General features: G+C 37.0%; 1 protein-coding gene across 2 annotated transcripts in view; it reads right to left on the bottom strand.

Moving 5' to 3' along the window:
* PRKCD (protein kinase C delta) overlaps nt 1-21,339 on the bottom strand; it is a 74,509-nt gene that overhangs the window by 33,848 nt on the left and 19,322 nt on the right. For both annotated transcript variants that reach the window (XR_015794850.1, XM_088134081.1), the window contains exons 2-4: nt 13,294-13,429; nt 4,611-4,810; nt 3,261-3,321 (exon numbers count right to left, since the gene is read on the bottom strand). Coding sequence is in view for 1 of the 2 variants with exons in the window: in XM_088134081.1 (XP_087990207.1) it covers nt 3,261-3,321; nt 4,611-4,810; nt 13,294-13,408 (376 nt within the window). In the remaining variant the exon portion in view is untranslated. The remainder of the gene's footprint in view (nt 1-3,260; nt 3,322-4,610; nt 4,811-13,293; nt 13,430-21,339) is intronic.

Raw genomic sequence — 21,339 nt, 5'->3', positions numbered from 1 at the left:
TACCTAGGTAACCAAACTATAATGAACCTATGATTAAGATGCAACACTTTCTAAAGGGACAGGTAAATACAAATTTCATTAATGTATGCACAGCTTATACTTTGTTTTAAAAATATGCTGATCAGTTCTGATCCTTCCTGACAGATCAACTAGCCATTAGATTCAGCAATTCCTAGAGAAGCAATGATAAACTAAAATAGCTGACACCAACAGAAAAACCTGGATTGTATGAAACCTCTAGGAAGGGCTGAGAAAGTGCTCCTAGTTCAAAAGGCTTCCTGTTGAAGCAGAGGGACTGGTGGATCATACGTACATGCATACACATATCATGCCATCCCTTCCAAGGCAAGCAATGTTATTCAGAACACAAAACAGGAATAAGAAACAGGAATAAAAAACAAGGAAATTAAAGGCATGAGATAAAAAACTACATTATAGCTCTCCATACTTTTCTGTTCTTGCAAACCAACCTTGCTTCAACCACATTCATACATCAACCTTCATGTGATGCACCAATTATGCCCTTTCCTGGATCTGGAGGCTCTCCGGTCAGTCACTCACGCCCTGGTCATCTCTTGGTTAGACTGTTGCAATGCGCTCTATGTGGGGCTATCCTTGAAGAGTATCTGGAAGCTACAGCTGATTCAAAATGAGGCTGTGCGGACAATCTTGGGTGCCCCAAGGATGGCACATATAACACCTTTGCTGCTTCTGGGTCCAATTCAAGGTGTTGGTTATCACCTTTAAAGCCCTACATGGCTTCAGTCCAGGCTACCTGAGGGACTGTCTCACCCCCATCACATCAATCCGTCCCACCCAGTCAGGCAGAGAGGGCATGTTGCGGACCTGTCAGCGAGAGAATGTCAGCTGGCGGGGCCCAGGAGGAGAGCCTTCTCTGCCGTTGCCCCTGCCCTCTGGAATATTCTCCCCTCAGAGGTGCAGCAGGCCCCTACCCTCCCGGCTTTCAGGAAAGGACTAAAGACCTGGGTCTGCCAGCTTGTGTGGGGTAGTAAGAGCTCTAATCAGTCCTGGGGACGGCTGGTGGCCTGATGACACTCCCTGAGCTACTCGCCAATTCCATCAATTCTTGGAATTTATTATTTAAGACTGCTTTTATATTTTATTTTAATTGATTTTATCTTCTCTGTAAACCATCCAGTCACTTTTTAACAAGATGGGCAGTGACAAATTTGATATATAAACAAAATATAATCAATCAATTAACATATTGCCTTTTGTTCTTCCCATCTCCCATCTCACCTGCTTCATCCAACAACTTTCTTGATCTTTCTTTTTCCCTCATCCCAATTCAACATTTTCACTGCACTTATTACTGCCTTTTCACCAATTTTTTTCTTGAGTCTTAAAATTTATAGCATTTATCTCAGATAGTGACAGATAACATCAGATAACATTTATAGTATTCATTTCAGAAGTGACATATCACTATCATTTCCATAGAAGTCTCTGGAATATTCCTTCCAGCCTTCATTTTATTCTTTTTATTTTTATTTCCATTCACTCTATTGGAGGCTCATTTAGCCCTCTTCCTCAACTTCCAAAATTTTGCATTTCCATAAAAATCACTCTAGATTTTCTTTTTAATCTTATCTGTTCCTTGTTCTCTTTGACCACATTGTGATTATTTATTTATTTATTTATTTATTTATTTATTTATTTTTATGCAATTTCTATAGCCGCCCATCTCAATCCAAGTGATTTAATATCATCTGTCATCATCATTTTTGCAGGAATAATTTTTTTATATGCATTTTCCTCACCCATGGGCTCTTGTACTTCATAATTCTATCAAGCATCTTTTTCATACTTCTCATGAGCATAATTGCACACATTATGGTAGCACTTTTAACATAATTTTTAAAATTCTTTCCTAGGTATTCTGTTCCATCTCCTCTTATGTCTACTTTCCATTCTTCCTGTTGTGAGATTAATCTATCTTCTAATCCTTTTTCATATAGGCAGGACTTTTTCTTGTGCTACTTTCACTTTTTTCATTTTCCTTCTATGTCAACATCCATTCCTGATGCTATGAAATAATGTTCTGTCCCACATTCAGACCCCCTCATTCTCCTTGTATCCTTCATTAATTCTGTCAACCTTTCATCATAAACAATCGTATCAATCTTGGTTTTAGATGTATATTCATTCATTTGCCATCTGTATAAACCAACAGACTTATCCTTAAACAGTTTCAAAGAATATGAACTTTTTCTAAACATATACTACCCAAAAAGTCTCTTCATTCTTGAGGCTCCATATTGCCCAATAACTTTTTCTATATTCTATCATCCCTATGCATGCATTCAAGTCACCTGACAGAGTACTTCTTTCCTCTGGTTGTATTCATCCAAATACTGCACAATAATATATTTTATATTATATTCCAATAATATATTTTAATTTCTAACTAGTACCAATAATTATGTCCATGCTGTTTTCATTTGTTTTATTATTTACAAGAATATGTTAAGTCATACATCAAAAGCAAAGTGTCTGTTTATGGACTATGGACTAAAGAATGGTTGATGACATTTACTTGTGTCATTTCCTACTTCTTTCATGGCAAATTGGGATTCTTTGGGAAAAAGCAGAGGTGTACCGATACTTTTGGCCATGTGTGTTTGTGTACACACACACACACATATATATATATAGAGAGAGAGAGAGCGCGCGCGCGAGAGAGATAATATATATACAGAGAGAGAGGCAGAGGCAATGTCCCATATACTACAAATATTGTAACTAATGACAACATTCTTAAAATAAATAGAGCTACCTGTCATGAACCTTGCTGTATATACAGTAGCTGCTATAAATATACAACGCTGTGAGCATGGGAAATGAGTTTCTAAAGGAATCCATGAAGCTATGGGAGTTTTCATTTTCAGCTTCACCCACGACCTCCCTCATTTACAGGTTTGTCATTACAGAAAGGGATAAAACTCTACATATGGGTATTAGTAGGTATACTAAACCCCTTCTCATGGCCACTGAGTACATGGACAGCCCAGGAAACACATCTGCATAGCTCACAGACCCCCTAAAACATTCACTGATGTGAAGTAAATTATGTGAATTCTTCATAAAAGTCAGGGTAATATTCCACATGTCAGTGGAAAAAACTTGCTGAATACACAGAGCATTTCCTAATAAGGAATTTGGACTATATTCATTATATTTCAAGGTAATTTTAATTGTATATTGGAAGTTTAGTTTGTTTATTTTTTAAATCTCCTTACCTCCATCTTCTAGAAAATATTGTACAGCCATCAGTACTTTTCCTTGAGGTTGTAAATCAAGCTAAAAAGAAAGAAACTACTGAATTACTTGCTTGTTTTGGTAAAACTCTATAATACTCTCTTTCTACATTGAATTAATAATGCCCCAAGTGATTGCCTAGAGCAATGTTTCTCAACCTTAGCATCTTTAAGATGTGTGGACTTCAACTTCCAGAGTTGAAGTCCACATGTCTTAAAGTTGCTGAGGTTGAGAAATGCTGACCTAGAGAGTTAAGTCACAGGAAAAGCTGCTTTCCCCAGATGTGCTTTCCTTCCTTCCTTCCTTCCTTCCTTCCTTCCTTCCTTCCTTCCTTCCTTCCTTCCTTCCTTCCTTCCTTCCTTCCTTCCTTCCTTCCTCCCTCCCTCCCTCCCTCCCTCCCTCCCTCCCTCCCTAGTATGTCACCCATTCTTGGAGGCTTGATCTTTAGCATATTCATTAAGGACTGAGCAGCATTTCATGTAACATTGGAAATGCATAAACTGAACAAAGATAGTTTGGTTGCCTGTAGCCCTAAAGCAAAGATGCACTGCAGGTTTGTCTGTGGTCCCTGAATGCCTTGGATGGAACCCCTACATCCCAATCACGATCTTTCCCAGTTCCCCAAGCAAAAGCCTTTTAATGCTAGCTGGCAAAGAAGTAGCAGCGCTCTGGTCTGCAGTTGCCCCATGATCTTCTTTTGGGTGAATAATGTCTTTAGTTCCTGTGGGTCCAGGAGCATTCTAGAAAAGGGGAAAGGATGGAGCTTTTAAGCCCATTGCCACATCTCATTAAAATATATAATATATGTACTGTTAAATGTGTTCTTTTCAGCTGCAGCACTTCCTGTCTGCCATCTACTCAAGGGAATAAAGTTTGAAATTATTTGTCTATATTAAACAGATGAGACAATGGACTTAAGTTGGCATCCAGGGGAGTTCTCTAGGAGTACAATGGTACCCATGACATTTCTATCATTCTTAGAAACTCTCCAAATTTGGTTGAAGTTTTCCGAGACAGATATTTTACAAAACACCATTATGTTATAAAAAGAAATGTATTCCACAAAAACATTCTATAAAGCAAGCTGGTGTCCAAGCCTCAGTAACATAGGTATCAGGCCAATGTCTCCAAGGAGGAAATTAGATAAAGAAGGCCTCAACTCAGAGAAGACCATATCTCTAGTCATCTCTGAAGGCTGGGAGAATGGGGGTAGGGGACTAAATAAGTAGGTTCACTGGAAGCAAGCAGTCTTTTAGATATTTTACTTTTGAGTTCCATTGGTCCAAGGTAAATAACGACAAAAATAATTGATTCTATAAATTAATACGCACCCAGAACTCTGCTTTCCCGTTGCCTTTCTTACATCTTTCAGCCAGAACAGATACACCTACAGTCACTTCAGACAATGGCTCTTCTGCTGCCTTCATGAGAACAATCTGAATCACCCGTCCTTCATGGATATGGGCATCAAAGGAAGTTTTCCAATCTGGATACATAGTGGGCTTCTTCTGAATCAAAGTTTTACCCCTCTCTGTAAATACCACAAAAACATATAGATGACAAGTTACCAAGAAAATCTCTACATTTCATCATATATTGAAACTAGTACATGGTCATTTTATTAATTAAAGAAAGGGAAAAATATTTCAACAAATTTAAGGAAATTATAAAGCTTAAAATAAATATGCATTCATATTTATTTTATAATGGTACATCCACTGTTATAAAGCCAATTTGCTTCCTAAGCATAATAATTAAGAGAGCCTATCTTCTGTTGTGCAGACCCAAATTTAGGTTATTTTAGCCAACCATTTAGAACAATAGCATGCAAAGGGGGGATTATTGGCCTCTTAATATTGAATACCCCTTCATGGATCACTGCCTTGTCGTGGCGAAGGGGCTTGCGTAACTCAGTGAAGCCATGAGCTATACCGTGCAGGGCCACCCAAGACGGACAGGTCATGACAGAGAGTTCTGACAAAATGTGGTCCACTGGAGAAGGAAATGGCAACCCACTCCAGTATCCTTGCCAAGAAAACCCCATGGACAATGTTAAAAGGCTAAAAGATATGACGCCGGAAGATGAGCCCCTCAGGTCGGAAGGTGTCCAATATGCTACTGGGGAAGAGCGGAGGGCAATTCCAAGTAGCTCCAGAAAGAGTGAAGCGGCTGGGCCAAAGCCGAAAGAACGTTCAGCTGTGGATGTATCTGGAAGCGAAAAGAAGGTCCGATGCTGTAAAGAACAATATTATATAGGTACCTGGAATGTAAGATCTATGAACCAAGGCAAGCTGGATGTGGTCAAACATGAGATGACAAGATTGAACATCGACATCTTGGGAATCAGCGAACTGAAATGGACGGGAATGGTGAATTTAATTCGGGTGACCATTATATCTACTACTGTGGGCAAGAAACCCTTAGAAGAAATGGAGTTGCACTCATAGTCAATAAGAGAGTGGGAAAGGCAGTAATGGGGTACAACCTCAAAAACGACAGAATGATCTCAGTGCGTATCCAAGGCAAACCATTCAATATCACAGTCATCCAAGTCTATGCCCCAACCACTGATGCTGAAGAAGCTGAAGTTGACCGCTTCTATGAAGACCTACAACACCTTCTAGAACTAGCACCAAAAAAAGATGTCCTTTTCATCATAGGGGATTGGAATGCTAAAGTAGGAAGTCAAGGAGTAATCGGAATAACAGGCAAGTTTGGCCTTGGAGTACAAAATGAAGCAGGGCAAAGGCTAATAGAGTTCTGTCAAGAGAACAAGCTAGTCATAGCAAACACTCTTTTCCAACAACACAAGAGACGACTCTACACATGGACATCAGCAGATGGTCAATACCGAAACCAGATTGATTATATACTTTGCAGCCAAAGATGGAGAAGCTCTATACAGACAGCAAAAACAAGACCAGGAGCTGACTGTGGCTCAGATCATGAGCTTCTTACTGCAAAATTTAGGCTTAAATTGAAGAATGTAGGGAAAACCACTAGACCACTCAGGTATGACTTAGATCATATTCCTTGTGAGTACACAGTGAAGGTGATGAATAGATTTAGAGGATTAGATTTGGTAGACAGAGTGCCTGAAGAACTATGGACGGAGGTCCGTAACATTGTACAGGAGGCAGCAACTAAAACCATCCCAAAGAAAAAGAAATGCAAGAAAGCAAAATGGCTGTCTGATGAGGCTTTACAAATAGCTGTGGAAAGAAGGAATGCGAAAAGCAAGGGTGAAAGGGAAAGATATAAGCAACTGAATGCAGATTTCCAGAGAATAGCAAGGAGAGATAAGAAGGCCTTCTTAAATGAACAATGCAAAGAAATTGAGGAAAACAATAGAATGGGGAAGACTAGAGATCTCTACAAGAAAATTGGAGATATGAAAGGAACGTTTAGTGCAAAGATGGGCATGATAAAGGACAAAAAGGCAGGGACCTAACAGAAGCAGAAGAGATTAAGAAGAGGTGGCAAGAATACACAGAAGGACTATACAAGAAAGATCTTAATGTCCCTGATGTCCACGCTGGTGTGATCACTGACCTTGAGCCAGACATCCTAGAGAGTGAAGTCAAGTGGGCCTTAGGAAGCATTGCTAACAACAAAGCTAGTGGAGATGACAGGATTCCAGCTGAGTTATTTAAAATACTAAAAGATGATGGTGTTAAAGTGCTGCACTCAATATGCCAGCAAGTTTGGAAAACGCAACAGTGGCCACGGGATTGGAAAAGGTCAGTTTATGTTCCAATTCCAAAGAAGGGCAACGCCAAAGAATGCTCAAACTATCGCACAATTGCACTCATTTCACATGCTAGCAAGGTTATGCTCAAAATCCTACAAGCTAGGCTTCAGCAATACATGAACCGAGAACTACCGGATGTACAAGCTGGGTTTCGAAGAGGCAGAGGAACTAGAGATCAAATCGCCAACATTCGCTGGATCATGGAGAAAGCACGAGAGTTCCAGAAAAATATCTACTTCTGCTTCATTGACTATGCAAAAGCCTTTGATTGTGTGGATCACAACAAACTGTGGCAAATTCTTAAAGAGATGGGAGTACCAGACCACCTTACCTGTCTCCTGAGAAATCTGTATGCGGGCCAAGAAGCAACAGTTAGAACCGGTCATGGAACAACCGATTGGTTCAAAATAGGGAAAGGTGTACGACAAGGCTGTATACTGTCACCCTGCTTATTTAACCTATATGCAGAGTACATCATGAGAAATGCCAGGCTGGAAGAATCACAAGCCGGAATCAAGATTGCAGGGAGAAACATCAACAACCTCAGATATGCGGACGATACCACCCTAATGGCAGAAAGTGAAGAAGAACTAAAGAGCCTCTTGATGAGGGTGAAAGAAGAGAGTGCAAAAGCTGGCTTGAAACTCAACATTAAAAAAACTAAGATCATGGCATCTGGACCCATCAATTCCTGGCAAATAGAAGGGGTAGAAATGGAAGCAGTAACAGACTTCATTTATTTGGGCTCCAAGATCACCGCAGACGGAGACTGCAGCCATGAAATTAAAAGACGCTTGCTCCTTGGGAGGAAAGCTATGGCAAGCCTAGATAGCATATTAAAAAGCAGAGACGTCACCTTGCCGACAAAGATCCGCATAGTCAAAGCTATGGTTTTTCCAGTAGTAATGTATGGCTGTGAGAGCTGGACCATAAAAAGGCTGAGCGCTGAAGAATTGATGCCTTTGAACTGTGGTGCTGGAGAAGACTCTTGAGAGTCCCCTGGACTGCTAGGAGGTCAAACCAGTCAATCTTAAAGGAAATCAACCCTGATTGCTCATTGGAAGGATCGATAATGAAGCTCAAGCTCAGATATTTTGGTCACCTAATGCGAAGAGAGATCTCTTTGGAGAAGACCCTGATGCTGGGAAAGATTGAAGGCAAAAGGAGAAGAGGACGGCAGAGGATGAGATGGTTAGATAGCATCACTGAAGCAATGAGCATGAAACTGAGCAAACTCAGGGAGGCAGTGAAGGACAGGAAGGCCTGGCGCAATATGGTTCATGGGGTCACGAAGAGTCGGACACGACTTAACGACTAAACAACAACAACAATATTGAATAATGCTTCTGTGTACATAGATAAATACCCAACATGCGATTCCCTTTCAGGGTAAGCAACATTTTGCAAAGTGCAGAAAAGGAGTATGAAATGGTAAGCCAAAGGAATTAAGGCATTAGATAAGAAAAGGATATATAGCTAATTCTAGTTTATTTGAAGCCACTCACTGTGACTCTCAGTACCTTTCTGTCCTTGCAAATCATCCTTCCACTAAATCCATACATTGGTTCATATGCTGTTATTTGTTCTTTAAACTTCTCACATCTCTCATTTTGAGGGTCTCATCAATTCCAACCATAATTTTCTCAGCCTCTCCCCTTCTCTCAACCCATTCATACTCCCTTTAGATATTCATTTTGCAATTGGATTCTAATTCATTTATGACCACAGTACTTCAATTTACTTCTTTTGTACTGTACTCACTTTTGTATTCAGTCATATTCCTTCGGCACCAATTACTTTTTGGCCCTATTGCTTCTTGTTTACCATGCACACTACTGAAGTATTCCATTCCCAACTTATTTTCGCATTTCTGCAACTTATCTAACTCTCACATCCATACAACAAAGTAGGCAGAAGCATAACTAGTTTTTTTTGAGAAACATCATACCTTACATTTTACCAAGGTACACAAATTCATCTATTTCCTTTACTTTTTCACCTGTTATGTACAACTTATTTGTTGTTAATTGTTCACTCAGTTTCTCAGGAAAACATAACTACCTTGGTGTTTGATACATTAATGCTCAGATCCATAATCCTCACTGCATCATGCAATTTAAGATTTGTTGCAAATAATCTGGATTCTGAGCCCACAATATGACATTGCTGGCATGCAAAAGTACATACATCCCCAACCAATACATCTCTGTTACCACCAGCATTCCTTGTACATTTACCCATTAATACATTAAACCAAGAATATACATCCTTGTTTTACTTCCTGCTCAATGCTGAATCATTTGCTAAGTGTTCAATTTATATACAAACATATTTTACTTCCATCATATACATATACAGTGGCCAACCAAACTTCAACTCAATCATCACACAAAACATTTCAGAATATTCATTTTATCATATGCTTTCTCTAAATTTACAAATGTAAATTTATTTTTTCACACAACCATACATTTCTTGAAGTCTGTTGTTTTAAATAGCTGTTTGTTGATGCAGGTTTTTCAGTGTGATGAATTGACTTAAATAGCAGAAAAGAATACCAACTAAATTTACTGCATATTGTATTAATAAGGCTTGTCAAAATAAAAATACTGTACATATTTGATAAGCAGGAATGTGCTGGTTTGCCAAATGCATCCTAAAATGTTTTATCTTCTCTTTCAAAATGCTTTGTCTGGATTCAGGCAGCTTTTCTTGTAAGAGGTGCTCAGAGGAGATGTTTCCATTAATAAAAAACTAATTCCACATCTCCTTTCTCCTCCACTATAATTCTATTGTAACAGTGTTTAAGAATCACTTGTACAAAATTATAGAAAGCCCTCACCATGTGAGTTGGCAGCACATCTATATAATTTCTTTTTCACCTGTTATACTTAAACACATTGAGAAATCCTACCCATTTCTCCAGCTTATATAGCATACCAAATTTTGTTTGCTTCTGTTGTTTTAGAAGTAGTAAATGCAGCTAAGTTGCTAGCCTACACATTTTTTTTCTTATTTTTGGTCAGAAAGTTATTGTAGGAAGAATATCCAGTAAATTAAAAGTACAACATGATTCCAAATGAACAAATATTAATTACAAGTGTGACTCTGTAATAAAATGATGCTATTGTAAACCATTTCAGATTTTTTAAAATGAGAAGTGCTGTCCACATATTTTAAATAAATAAAAGAGTTCATGGTACCAGTTGTTCTATTTCAGTCCCCTTCTCTTTCCCAACACTTTATCAGCTACTGTAGATAACTGATTTGGCAGAGCCTGAAATCATTTATGTTTGTAAACTAAAAAGGGATCCCTGAATTCCAAATATATTTAATAATTCTGAAAGGAGGCCTCAAGTGTATCATTTGCCATGACCAATCACTTTAGTGTTTAAGATAATAACTGTCCCCTCTAAAGATCTGAGGAATTATTTTATTAGATCTGAACCACAAGCAAAATAAAGCATCAACAATTAATGGATCAAGTATTAATGCAGATGTATCATGATCCTGAATTAATAAAATATTCAAAATTTCAAATGCATCCATTTTGTTGAATAGCTTACGCATGCACTGTTTCAAAATATTTAATATAACCCTGAACTACACTCTTAAATTATCATTGCATATGGGAATGCTTCTTCCATTTCAGAACAAATAACAGAAACACTCAGTTTGTTGTCGATGTTATGAAATTAATGAAACATTTGTGTGTGTGTGTGTGTGTGTGTGTGTATTCATGTTCCCATTTCTCTATTTCTCTCTTATTTTATCATAGCAGCACCCAAGTTAGCTTGAAGCCACAGGAAGAGAGGAGCGAGAAGAAAGAATTACTTCCTGTTGAGTATTTTCAATCCAAGTCCGGGATATTGATTGCAAAAGGAAAAGCCTCAGTGGGATTTTTAATCTAGACATGAGTGGGAAAGGGCAATGATACTTCTAGGCCACGTGAAAAAGAAATCATTTAGCAGTGTCCAAGGGGGATGATGTTAAGGGGTGTAGAATGATGAAAGCAGTATGTGCAGTAAGCTTACACACGTTGTGGTATCATATGCACATACAAAAATGGCAAAATTGGTGATGCAATGGTGTAAAGCAGCAAGATCCTGTGGACACGTATAAAATCATCAGTCTAGAATTTGAGAAGATAAATTAACAGAAACGTTTATCCCGGCCTAAGATGGATTCTAAAGCACAAGAAGGGGCACAAGAAGGGGCTTGCAGGGGCTTCAGAAACCACTAACCACTAGGAGGGTGGTGCTCAAACTTTTTCTTTTTTTGCTGGGTTTTAAGCTAGGAATGGAAATAAGAGAACTCTCTGAAGTAAACTGCTCCCATTCCCACACTTAAAGGCTTCCCCAAAGTCTCAGAAAACAGTTCCAAATTGGCAGTATTCAGGCTGATTTGGCAAGAAAACGGTGGGAAGAAAAATGAACTTCAGCAATGGGATCGTGGGTTGCTGATTGCCACACACTGCTCACCCCTGCTCTAAAGCTACTGTCAGCCCTGCTAGATGGACCAGACCGGGAAATCAACTCCACAGGAAGGCTAAAACTACTTTTATTGAGATTGGCCACAATAACAGAATCTGGCAAGTCTGATTTTCCTGTACTTCCTCCTCCTTATAGTCCAGTGAATTAGGGAGGCATCTGTCTGAGCCGCTTCCAAATGTTATTTGGCTGTTCTGGACTTTAAAAAATGCTTTAGCCTCTTTTGCTTAGGTAACAGCTCCTGTATATCTCCATCAAGGTCATCTTCCTTACTCTCTACAGCTGCTGTAGATCTTCTTGATTTCACACACAGCATTAAGAAATAAACCTTACATAATCAATATAATTGGTATGGTTGTCAATGTACCTACCTTAGTTGTCTACCAGACCCTTGCCCTAATCAATTTTACTTTAATTTTTTGTTTTAAAAAATAATTTAATTAAAATTAATTTAAAAAGAGCGAGAAGCCAACTGACTGCAGTGCAAAGAATCAGTCTCAAGCATGATCTGTATTTCTAGCCATGCCTTCTAATTCCATGTAAGACTGAAAGGCGTTCTTCAAAAATAAAAAAGCTACGTACCACCACTTTGTTTGGAATCCTGCCCAAAAAATAAGACAACAACAATGAGATGGTAGAGAATATCCTGGATGGCTAGAGAAGCAACCACATCATGCTGCCTTCTGCTAAATGGGTGTTTTGAACTTGGGCTAGTTGAACATGGCAGCCATTTTGTTGGAGTGCACATACTATACATTCACGATCCCAAATGTACTCACAAGCCTAAAATGGTTGAGTTGGGTTCACACAATATGCTAAACCAAAACCAAACAAGCCAAATTATGGCTTCATATAGTGTGAGAACCTGTTCTTTGCTTCCCTGACTTTTTTGGCTGGTAGAGTGATTTTGATGGGAGAAAAAAAGATTTCTTTGGAGATGTCTCAGGAAGTCATTGCAAATAGCAACTCTCTTTTCTCACTTGCATGGGAAGTTAGATAAGTCATAAAGCAGCTTAATAGCCATTTGGTTTCCCTTTCAATTTAGTGAGTAATGAAAATAAATGGCAATCATAAAATAGATTTGTTTTCCCTAATGCACTGCTCTGGGCTCTTTTAAGCGAAAGGCTGATGCATAAAACATGGCGGTGACGCTGGTGGTAAAAAGAAATTAGATTACCTTTTTACACTACTGGACTAAGCTATGAGATAACCCTTGTGAGCTATCCAGAGTGACTTGGCAAGTGGGCAACATATACACTGAACAATAAATACATAAAGAAACCAATGGGGTTTTTTGGGGGGGGGGAATGCTACATGCTTCTGCACATGATTGTCCTTTTTCTACAAAAAATAAAATACTAACAGCTAACTTGCTTTACTTGCAGGACAACACTTAAGACAACCAAGAACAAAGGACATGCATCTTTTGATGAATGGTAACTGAAATTCATTAGTTCAAATAATAGAAAAATAATATCATTGTTCCAAATAACAGTGAAAATGGTATTTTACCACTGTTCAATTTTTGATTTAAAGTAACAGAACAAGATCCAAACCCTCCCAGCCTGAATGCTAATAAAAAATCCAACCCTTACATTAGAAGTGTGCTATTTTTTCTGACCCACTGGCTGTATTTGAAGTTTAAATAATATTTTCCTATCAACTGAGAAGCACTTACTTCTAAGTCAGTATGCACAGGATTGAACTGTAGTTTTCTCAAACTGTTTGAAAAGAACTCCACTTAAAAATGCAGTCAAAATAATTTTATTTTACCTGTAGTCAAAGCCTCTTTCATTTTTATTGCACAGAAAGGCTGCAGTTGTTCTCCTTGATTCTGGACTGGTCCTAGCTCAAAAGAGTTGAATGATATTCGTAAAAAGGGAGCCATAATTCACAGCTCAGCAGTAACCTATAGAAGAAAGAGCAGAAGGGAAAATTGTGTTAAGTCAAAAATTATACTGAGTAGAAGTAAAAATTAAGAAAGTATCACTCCTGTTTCAAATCTGCCCACAAATTTCCACTTTTATTATTGGAATTCTCTTTGTTTTCTCTCATAAACACCCATATTCTTAAATCCCCAAACTACATTTGACTGAGGTACAAGAAAGAATCCATTTTGTTGGTACAGTTTATTCCATCAATAGATGGACACACCACCATACAACTATAGAAAATAACAACCTTTCAGAACACTGAGTAGGTAAATCTGAATTAATTAATTTGGGATTACTACAGATTTAGGTAATGTAAATACTATCATATTCACTTGACTTCTAGAGGAGTGACTTCTAATCAGAGTGTATATTGTATTTCAGAACAAATACTGGAAGACACAAGACTTCCTAAAAATAGCATATGTAGTGTATCTTTGACCCTTGACTTATTAAAAGAGAATTATTTGAATGTTTATTATTAATGTACCCACTTACTATAATTCCTTAAGTTAGGTAAACCAGTGTAATCTGCATTTTTCTATATCTCTCTTCTGCTTCCTCTTGTCTAAAACAAATAAGGAATGGAGAAAGTTCTATTGTTTTTTTATCTCTTTATTTATTTTTACCCTGCCCCAATCCAGATGAATTCTGAGGGCAAAACAGGAAGACATAGAAAACATTATGATTCACTAAAAACAATCCATTAATCTAACATGAATATTAAACCTGTTCCTAGAGGTTAGGGTGCCTTTGGAGCCCCTGGCAATTTTTTTGGGATGTTATTCATGTGGTTTTGTCTGGGCAGTTCTGTTTTTTTTTCTTTTTAATTATGTATTCTTTTAAAAATTGTAAGCTGCCCAGAGTGTTTTTGGAATCAGGCAGCTTTGAAATCCAATACAGATAGTCCTTGCTTAACTACCACAGTTGGGACTGGAATTTAGGTCGCTAAGTGATGTGGTTGTTAAGCAAATCATCACGTGACAGGACCTGATTTTATGATCTTTTCTGTGGCAGTCATTAGGTGAATCACTGTGGTCGTTAAGTGAATCACATGGTTGTTAAGCAAATCATGTGGTCATTGAGTGAATCATGCAGTTCCCCATTGATTTTGCTTGCTGGAAGCCAGCTGAGAAGGTCACAAATGGTGATCACATGACCCCGGGACACTGCAACCATTATAAGTGCAAGCTGGTTGCCCAGCACCCTGATCACGATCATATGACAGTGGCAGCGCTGTGACAGTCATAACTTCAGGCACCAGTCGTAAGTCACTTTTTTTAGCTCCATAATTTCAAATGGCCATTAAATAAACGGTCATTAAGGAAGGACTACCTGTAAACAAACAAATGGGTGTGTGAAAAAGTCAAATTGGCAGGCACTTCTGTAATCAAAGGCCTGCCTATCTTACATGTATGCAAGAGCCAGAGGGTTTGATTGTATGACTACACTCACTATTTTGACTTTTTTGACTCCCACCTACCCCCGGAACAGTTCTGTATATGGAATTGGGAAAGTGCTTCATGCAGAAACACTCTGTGGGGTCTATACATCAACAGGTCAAATATTTCACTTGTGATATATGTAACAAACAGCAAGGAGGCATCTGAATTTATGAAATGTGTTCCTGTTTTTAGAATTTTCATTCCACGTTAAAATAAATTAAATTAAATTAAAAAAAAACAGAGTACTAAGCCTCTCTGTTATACTCCTTTCCTTTTGGCTTTCCTCTGCAGCAAACAGCTTCATTTGCTTGCGCTTGTTCCCTCCCTTGTTCTTTCATTGATATGCATATGTGTAAGTATGATCTAGACTCAAATTTTGAGGAACAGAGCTAGTATTTCTGCTGGTTTAGAATTATGGAGCACATACATCCATAGTTTCATCACTTAAATCAAAATAGGAGTTCAGAATTATAATCTCTATTGCACTAACATTTTCCCGTGGTTCTTCCACTGCTGTTGTTAACATATAATACATTCATTTGCAAGTTTTCTTTTTAAATCATGCAGTTGTCCACATGCTACAATTCAGGTCAGCAGAAAAAGTTCATTTGGCTTAGTTATCAATTCATAGTTGCTAGTCAGTAGGTGTCACTCTCTCATACTGTTTTCAAGAAGATGATTATGTCAAATATATGTTATAATTTAAATACCCATAATATTTCTGTTTGTGTTCAGATCCTAGTCTAGCTCTGTTCATTATGTGACTCCTTGACATGTGTGCTCTTTTCTTTAAGCCATCTCAGATTATTTCCAACCATCCGCTACAATGTTCTTATATGCTATTTAGGTAGCGGAAATAATTTTTTATTTCAATATTAAGAAATGTACGTATTTCCACCCATGTTTTAACAAAGAAATTTAACAAGGAGACATTGACAGCCAACAGTTGCTAAGGAATGTGTAATTTCAAAGAAGTTTCCATTTGCTCAATGATATCCATGCATCAAGTATATAAATTAATCAAGCATTATCAATCATTAATGCTTTTATTAAGCATATAATGGATTCTAATGGTAGCACATTATAAGATACAGTGTAACATTAAAAATAATTAGTTGTTATTTTCTATATGAGTATTCCTTAATATTGTTGCTGTATTCAACAAATATACAGTTCCTTGTAATTTGGATACAAAAATAAACAAAATTAAAACACCAAAACCCACCAAAGTTACACCTTTTGAATGAATACAGTGCATGTATTCAGCGAACAAGTCATGTTCAAAACATTTTCCAGCAATTATCCATAACATAAAGAGGCATTCTTGTAATCCTTTCACTTTGAGATTCAGGCTGTCATTGGAAAACGAAAAATTTAACAGCTTACTATAAATCTGAAGACAGGTTTAAGGTTTTTGTGGGGGATTGTTTGCTTCTCAAGATAAAGATGCAGAAAAAAATCCCAACTTTTCTTATATACTGATTGGAAGTTGGGTGTGATTTAACAAGAGAAGGTTATTGCGATTATGGTGGAAACTTTAGCAAAAATATTCAGCCAGGTGCAGCTGCTGTGTAACAGATAAATTTCATCTAAGGATAATTCAGGAAGAAATTGAGAATAAAACCTGTATCTTCATTCAATTTCTTGTGCAACCACCAAGAATATTATACACCGTTCAGATAATCACATCTTAGAAAGAAAAAGAATACAAAAACATCCATGCTGGATAAGCCTATCTAGCATGCCAGCATTTTATTCCTACAAAACAAAGTAGATGCTTAGGAGAAATCCCTAAGGGGTATGGTGCAGATGGAAGTATATAGAGATAATAAAGCAGCAGCATCTCCCTAATTTTAGAGGTGGCAAAAGTATATAAAGAGCAACCAAAATAATCACAAGATAAAGAAATATTGCATCTGGAACTTTTAAGCTTGGGAAAAGATACACACGGGGGTGGGGGCGCATACAAAGGTGCTTAAAGTTATACATGGTACAATATCAGAATCTAAATGTTTAAAAATTGGAAAAAGAGAAAATGAAATACTTTTTCACACAATTCATATGGAAGTCACAACTACAAAATATAATAATGGCCATCATCTGAGATTATTTTAAAAGGAAATATTGTTTTGTTATATACATGCCCCAAAATTGAAAACCATAAAGTACTCAATTAAATGATACTAGGGTTTCATCCCCCAGATGGATATTCTGAACTGAGTGATTTCTGCTGCAATATATTGTTTAATTCGGCTAGGTCACAAAAACAAGCCACTGTGTTCTACCAAAAGGACAGGAACAATGACATGTTCTTTCTTCTTGGCAAATAACATTTATCAGTCTTTGAAGAAGTGTCATATTAAAATTTCTAAGTAAAAGCTTTTTACAAAAATAAATATTCAGATTCTTGCATGTAGCGCTGAGCAAGAAAGCTAGAATTCTGGCTTAACATTTACAAGAACTTGAATGCACGTGATCCAATTGTTCCTGCTTGTTTCCTGCTGTGCTGGTTTTTCTACCAGTGCAAATCTCCACTGCTGGTCTGCTTTATTCTGAATAAAGTGCTTTATTCAGACCAGCATTTCTGGTCTATTACTGTCCAACAAACCAGGAACCAGAAGCCAAGAACAAACAATGTCATCAAATTCTGGTTTATTAGGAAAGCTGTGAACCAGGAATTCAGATACGGGCATACCACTAAACAAACCAGTGCTACAACTTTCCTGTTTTGTTTAGGCATTCCTGCTGACAGAAGGCAAGCCCCAGGAATTAAGCAATATGAAGCTTTGTGTTGCCTATTATTAGTAAGCCAGGATTTACAGCAATTTGATTATTATGGGATATGACACATACAAAAGAGCTGTGGGCATACACATTTTGTTTGATTCTTTAACCAACATCAAGAGGCAATTTTTTTTACATTTATGACATTTATTGGCAGAGTGGAATGATGAAATTCAGCTTAACACGTAAGGAAATCAGGACACACCCAGTGCTGAAAGGACAAGGAGTTCATTGCCTGTAATCACCTGAACTAAGTAGAATGACCTGTGCCCAATACAGATTTATTAATTTTCAACCACAGTGAATGAATTCAAGATGGTGAAGTTGTTTTGCTTTATTTGTCTTTAGTTCAATGCCTGAAAGCAGCATAATATCTAATGATTAATGTGACAGCACCAGGTGAAATGGTGCAGTCTGTTTTCTTTTCTTTTCTTTCAGAGCAGACCTCTTTAAATATTCCCTGCCTATGTCATTTCAGATTGCAGGATCAAGTGCTCAACCATCTTAATTTTAAAAAGTTCAAATGTGTGTTGTTTCAATGTAGAAAGAAGTCTCACTTTTATTCATACATGGCTTAACTGCACCCCCCCCCGAGAAACATAAGAAAAAGGGAATCATGCACAATCATGTGCAGTAGTAAAGTTCTCCTATCTCATTTTTAATGAAATAAACAGCCAAATGCAACTATATACTGCTGCTCAGGTAACCAGTTGTACATGACTAGACCAACAAAACATCGTTTCTTTTCTTCAGAATGGACTACAATAGGCACTTGCATGAGCAGAGAAAAAAAAAATCCATCAGTGAACAGAGCCAGCATTACCACATTCTCCAACCAATAGCAATAAGATTTGGTATAAAAAGGTAGGTTTGGGAAATATTGGTGTGGGAAACTGATGAATTGGTGATATACTTTAATATACTGGTTAAGTAAGAGGTCTCTCAACAAGAACACAATTACTATGAATGACCGTCTTTTATCCACAAATCACCAAATTCTATTATGTTGTGTCTGCCTGCCTGCCTTCTTTTCTTCCTTTAGGAAAAATGCTGTTCGGCTCATTTTTATCCAGGACTATGGCACTAACCCGAGATTTAATTGTTCCTACCTCACTATTTTCCAATTTGAAAGGAATCCCAACTATTATTATATATTATTATATAATTTTATTATTATTATTTTATTATAATAATACTTATAAAATATATAGTACTAAATTATATTATAACTATTATGTTCCAAACGGTCTATTTTCTGTATTGGTGGTGCTTTTCAATAGAAAAATTATGACTAACCAAACGGCAAAACTCCCATTCATATTATGTCATGGTCCTGATCCACATGAGTTTTCATGGCTGAATTTGATTGAAATAAACCAACAGTGATGAATAACTATATGCTAATTTAATCCATAGAAGAAAGGAACTTTCAAGAATCTGAATGTTCATAAATTGAACATTAAACATTATACTAATAAACCAAATACATTATTTTGATGCTTTTTATCTGTCAATTGATGGTACTAAGATCTCAAATAATATTCAGAGGATACAAACTGAATTAGCATTATACTCCTTATCAATTAGAGCCATGTCATTCCTTCCTGAAAGTAAGAAATTAGAGGTAATACTGCCAACTTAAAATCATATTTAAAACTCTCTTTAGAAGTCTGGAGAAGGTAGAAACAATTTTTGGCTTCTGTTTTGTCCTCTCTTCTCCTATTCCTTAAACAGTAACTTTTACAGCTTGGGAATAAATTTATTCTAGGATTTAATTTAAATGGCAATTGTGTACATTCTACCCAATTTAGAATTTTGCAAAATGAATGGACATAAGTATCAACTAGGTTTCCAAATCAGTCAAGAATGGTTGTATCTACCTTATTTAGTAGGAAGAGAATCTCATTAACACTTTATAAAACCATTTTATAGATTCAGAGCAGGAACTGTTGAAAGTCTCAGAATATTTTGGTAGGGCAAGTACTGTTGTCAATTTGGTGAATATCACTGAAAATCTTTGTGGCTTAGAATCCCTTTTAAATCTATTGCAGTAAATAGTCAATAAAAGATAACGAAGAGGAGGTAATACACTCTGTTAAATTACAGTATATAAATCACAATATTACTGGGGTGTGTGAACGAATTTCTATATACTACCATCTGTGGTAGCAATGCTCAGTCATGCTTTGGGATGAAAAGTTTGGAAGGAATTGGGAAAATTACTCAGTAATCATTCATAAGGAATTTCGTGATTTGTTTGATGCAGCATAGGAAATTGATTCAGTTCTTAATGGTTACCTGCTAGATTGCAATTACAAAATGCTGGAAAAGCCAGGAAAATAAAAAAATATTTTAGTAGCTCACTGTATTTAAAAATGTAGGAAACTGTTTTCATATAAAAAGGAGATCTCAATCAGATTTAAGCCACTATATTTCATTAACATACTGTATGTACGTAAATGTCCCATTCATGCACTACATGTTTTGTAGATGCAAAACAACAACTGAGTTAATTCACATATCCTACTAAGTCATAAGCCTTAATGACAAACCAGACAGTGTAGCAACTACATCTACCCACAAGCAGGTGCGGCTGAAAGACTGTCAGGACAAACTTTCTCAAACTTAGCACAAATTTTTGAAGTGACACTCCACATCATATGCCTAGAAACGTTAGCAAAACAAAACATGGCTTAATTCTTTGGTTTCTTTTAGAAGATGAAACTAGACTGCTGTGTGTCCACATTAAACCAGCCTTGGCTAGCCCTCCCATCGAAAAGGCAGTCTTTGACTAGGGTTCATGCACTGTACTATACACTGTATTCAATTCTAGCACGTTTGGAGGGGGTAGGGGTGGTTAGTGCAGGATGGATAAACTTTGCTAGCTTAGGTGTCACCACTTAGCTTTCCAACCCAGCAGAGGTGGTACAAGAAGCCTTCTGGAGATGCTGTATACTTTAGCAAATTGTGTGAACTAAGTCAAACGTAGCTAATTAAAAAAACCCACATGATTATGCAAATAACTCTGTGTAATATGTAAAGCCACTTTTTCAGTTAAGAATTATTTTAAAATAAATATATATTCTCTTTAATTCTGGGTATGTAGAGCATTTTATCATTTCCCCCCTTGCTTTCTTCTATATCAATTATGTTTCATTTTACTTTTCTGTTAAACATCAATTTCCTTTATTAGATGAATATATTTAATGTAACTGAAAGAAGATATATGTTACAGGGAGTGAATGTACCATTAAGGACTCAAAATTGGTCCCTGGGAGATTACTCTTTTTTTAAAAAAAGAAACTTTCCAACATCCCTACAATCTTCCAAAGACTAAATGGAAATATAACAGCTGAATGCACTTCATTTCTGATACATTGTTTTGAATAGCTCATGAACAATCCTTTCCCACTAAAACATGTCTTGAATAAAGCACAATATCCACAATGGAAAAATTACCAGTTTCCAGGATTATAGTAGACAGAAAAAATGTAAGGGTGTAAATAATGACCATCTGGACCATATACACTTAATTTGGGGCAAACTGTAGAAATGGGCCAAGGAGACACTTATGAAATGAAGCTAACTTCTTTTATAGTGAACTACTGAAGCAAATGAAAGAACTTGAAGTTCTTCCCAACAAAGACTGTTTTATTTCT

This window comes from Python bivittatus, unplaced genomic scaffold (assembly GCF_059951505.1).
Source record: "Python bivittatus isolate LINGU-HERP-01145 unplaced genomic scaffold, Pbiv_v1 ctg000080_np1212, whole genome shotgun sequence".
Taxonomy (NCBI): Eukaryota; Metazoa; Chordata; class Lepidosauria; order Squamata; family Pythonidae; genus Python; species Python bivittatus.
Note: the sequence above shows the minus strand (reverse complement) of the source record. Positions and strands in the feature narration are given on the sequence as shown.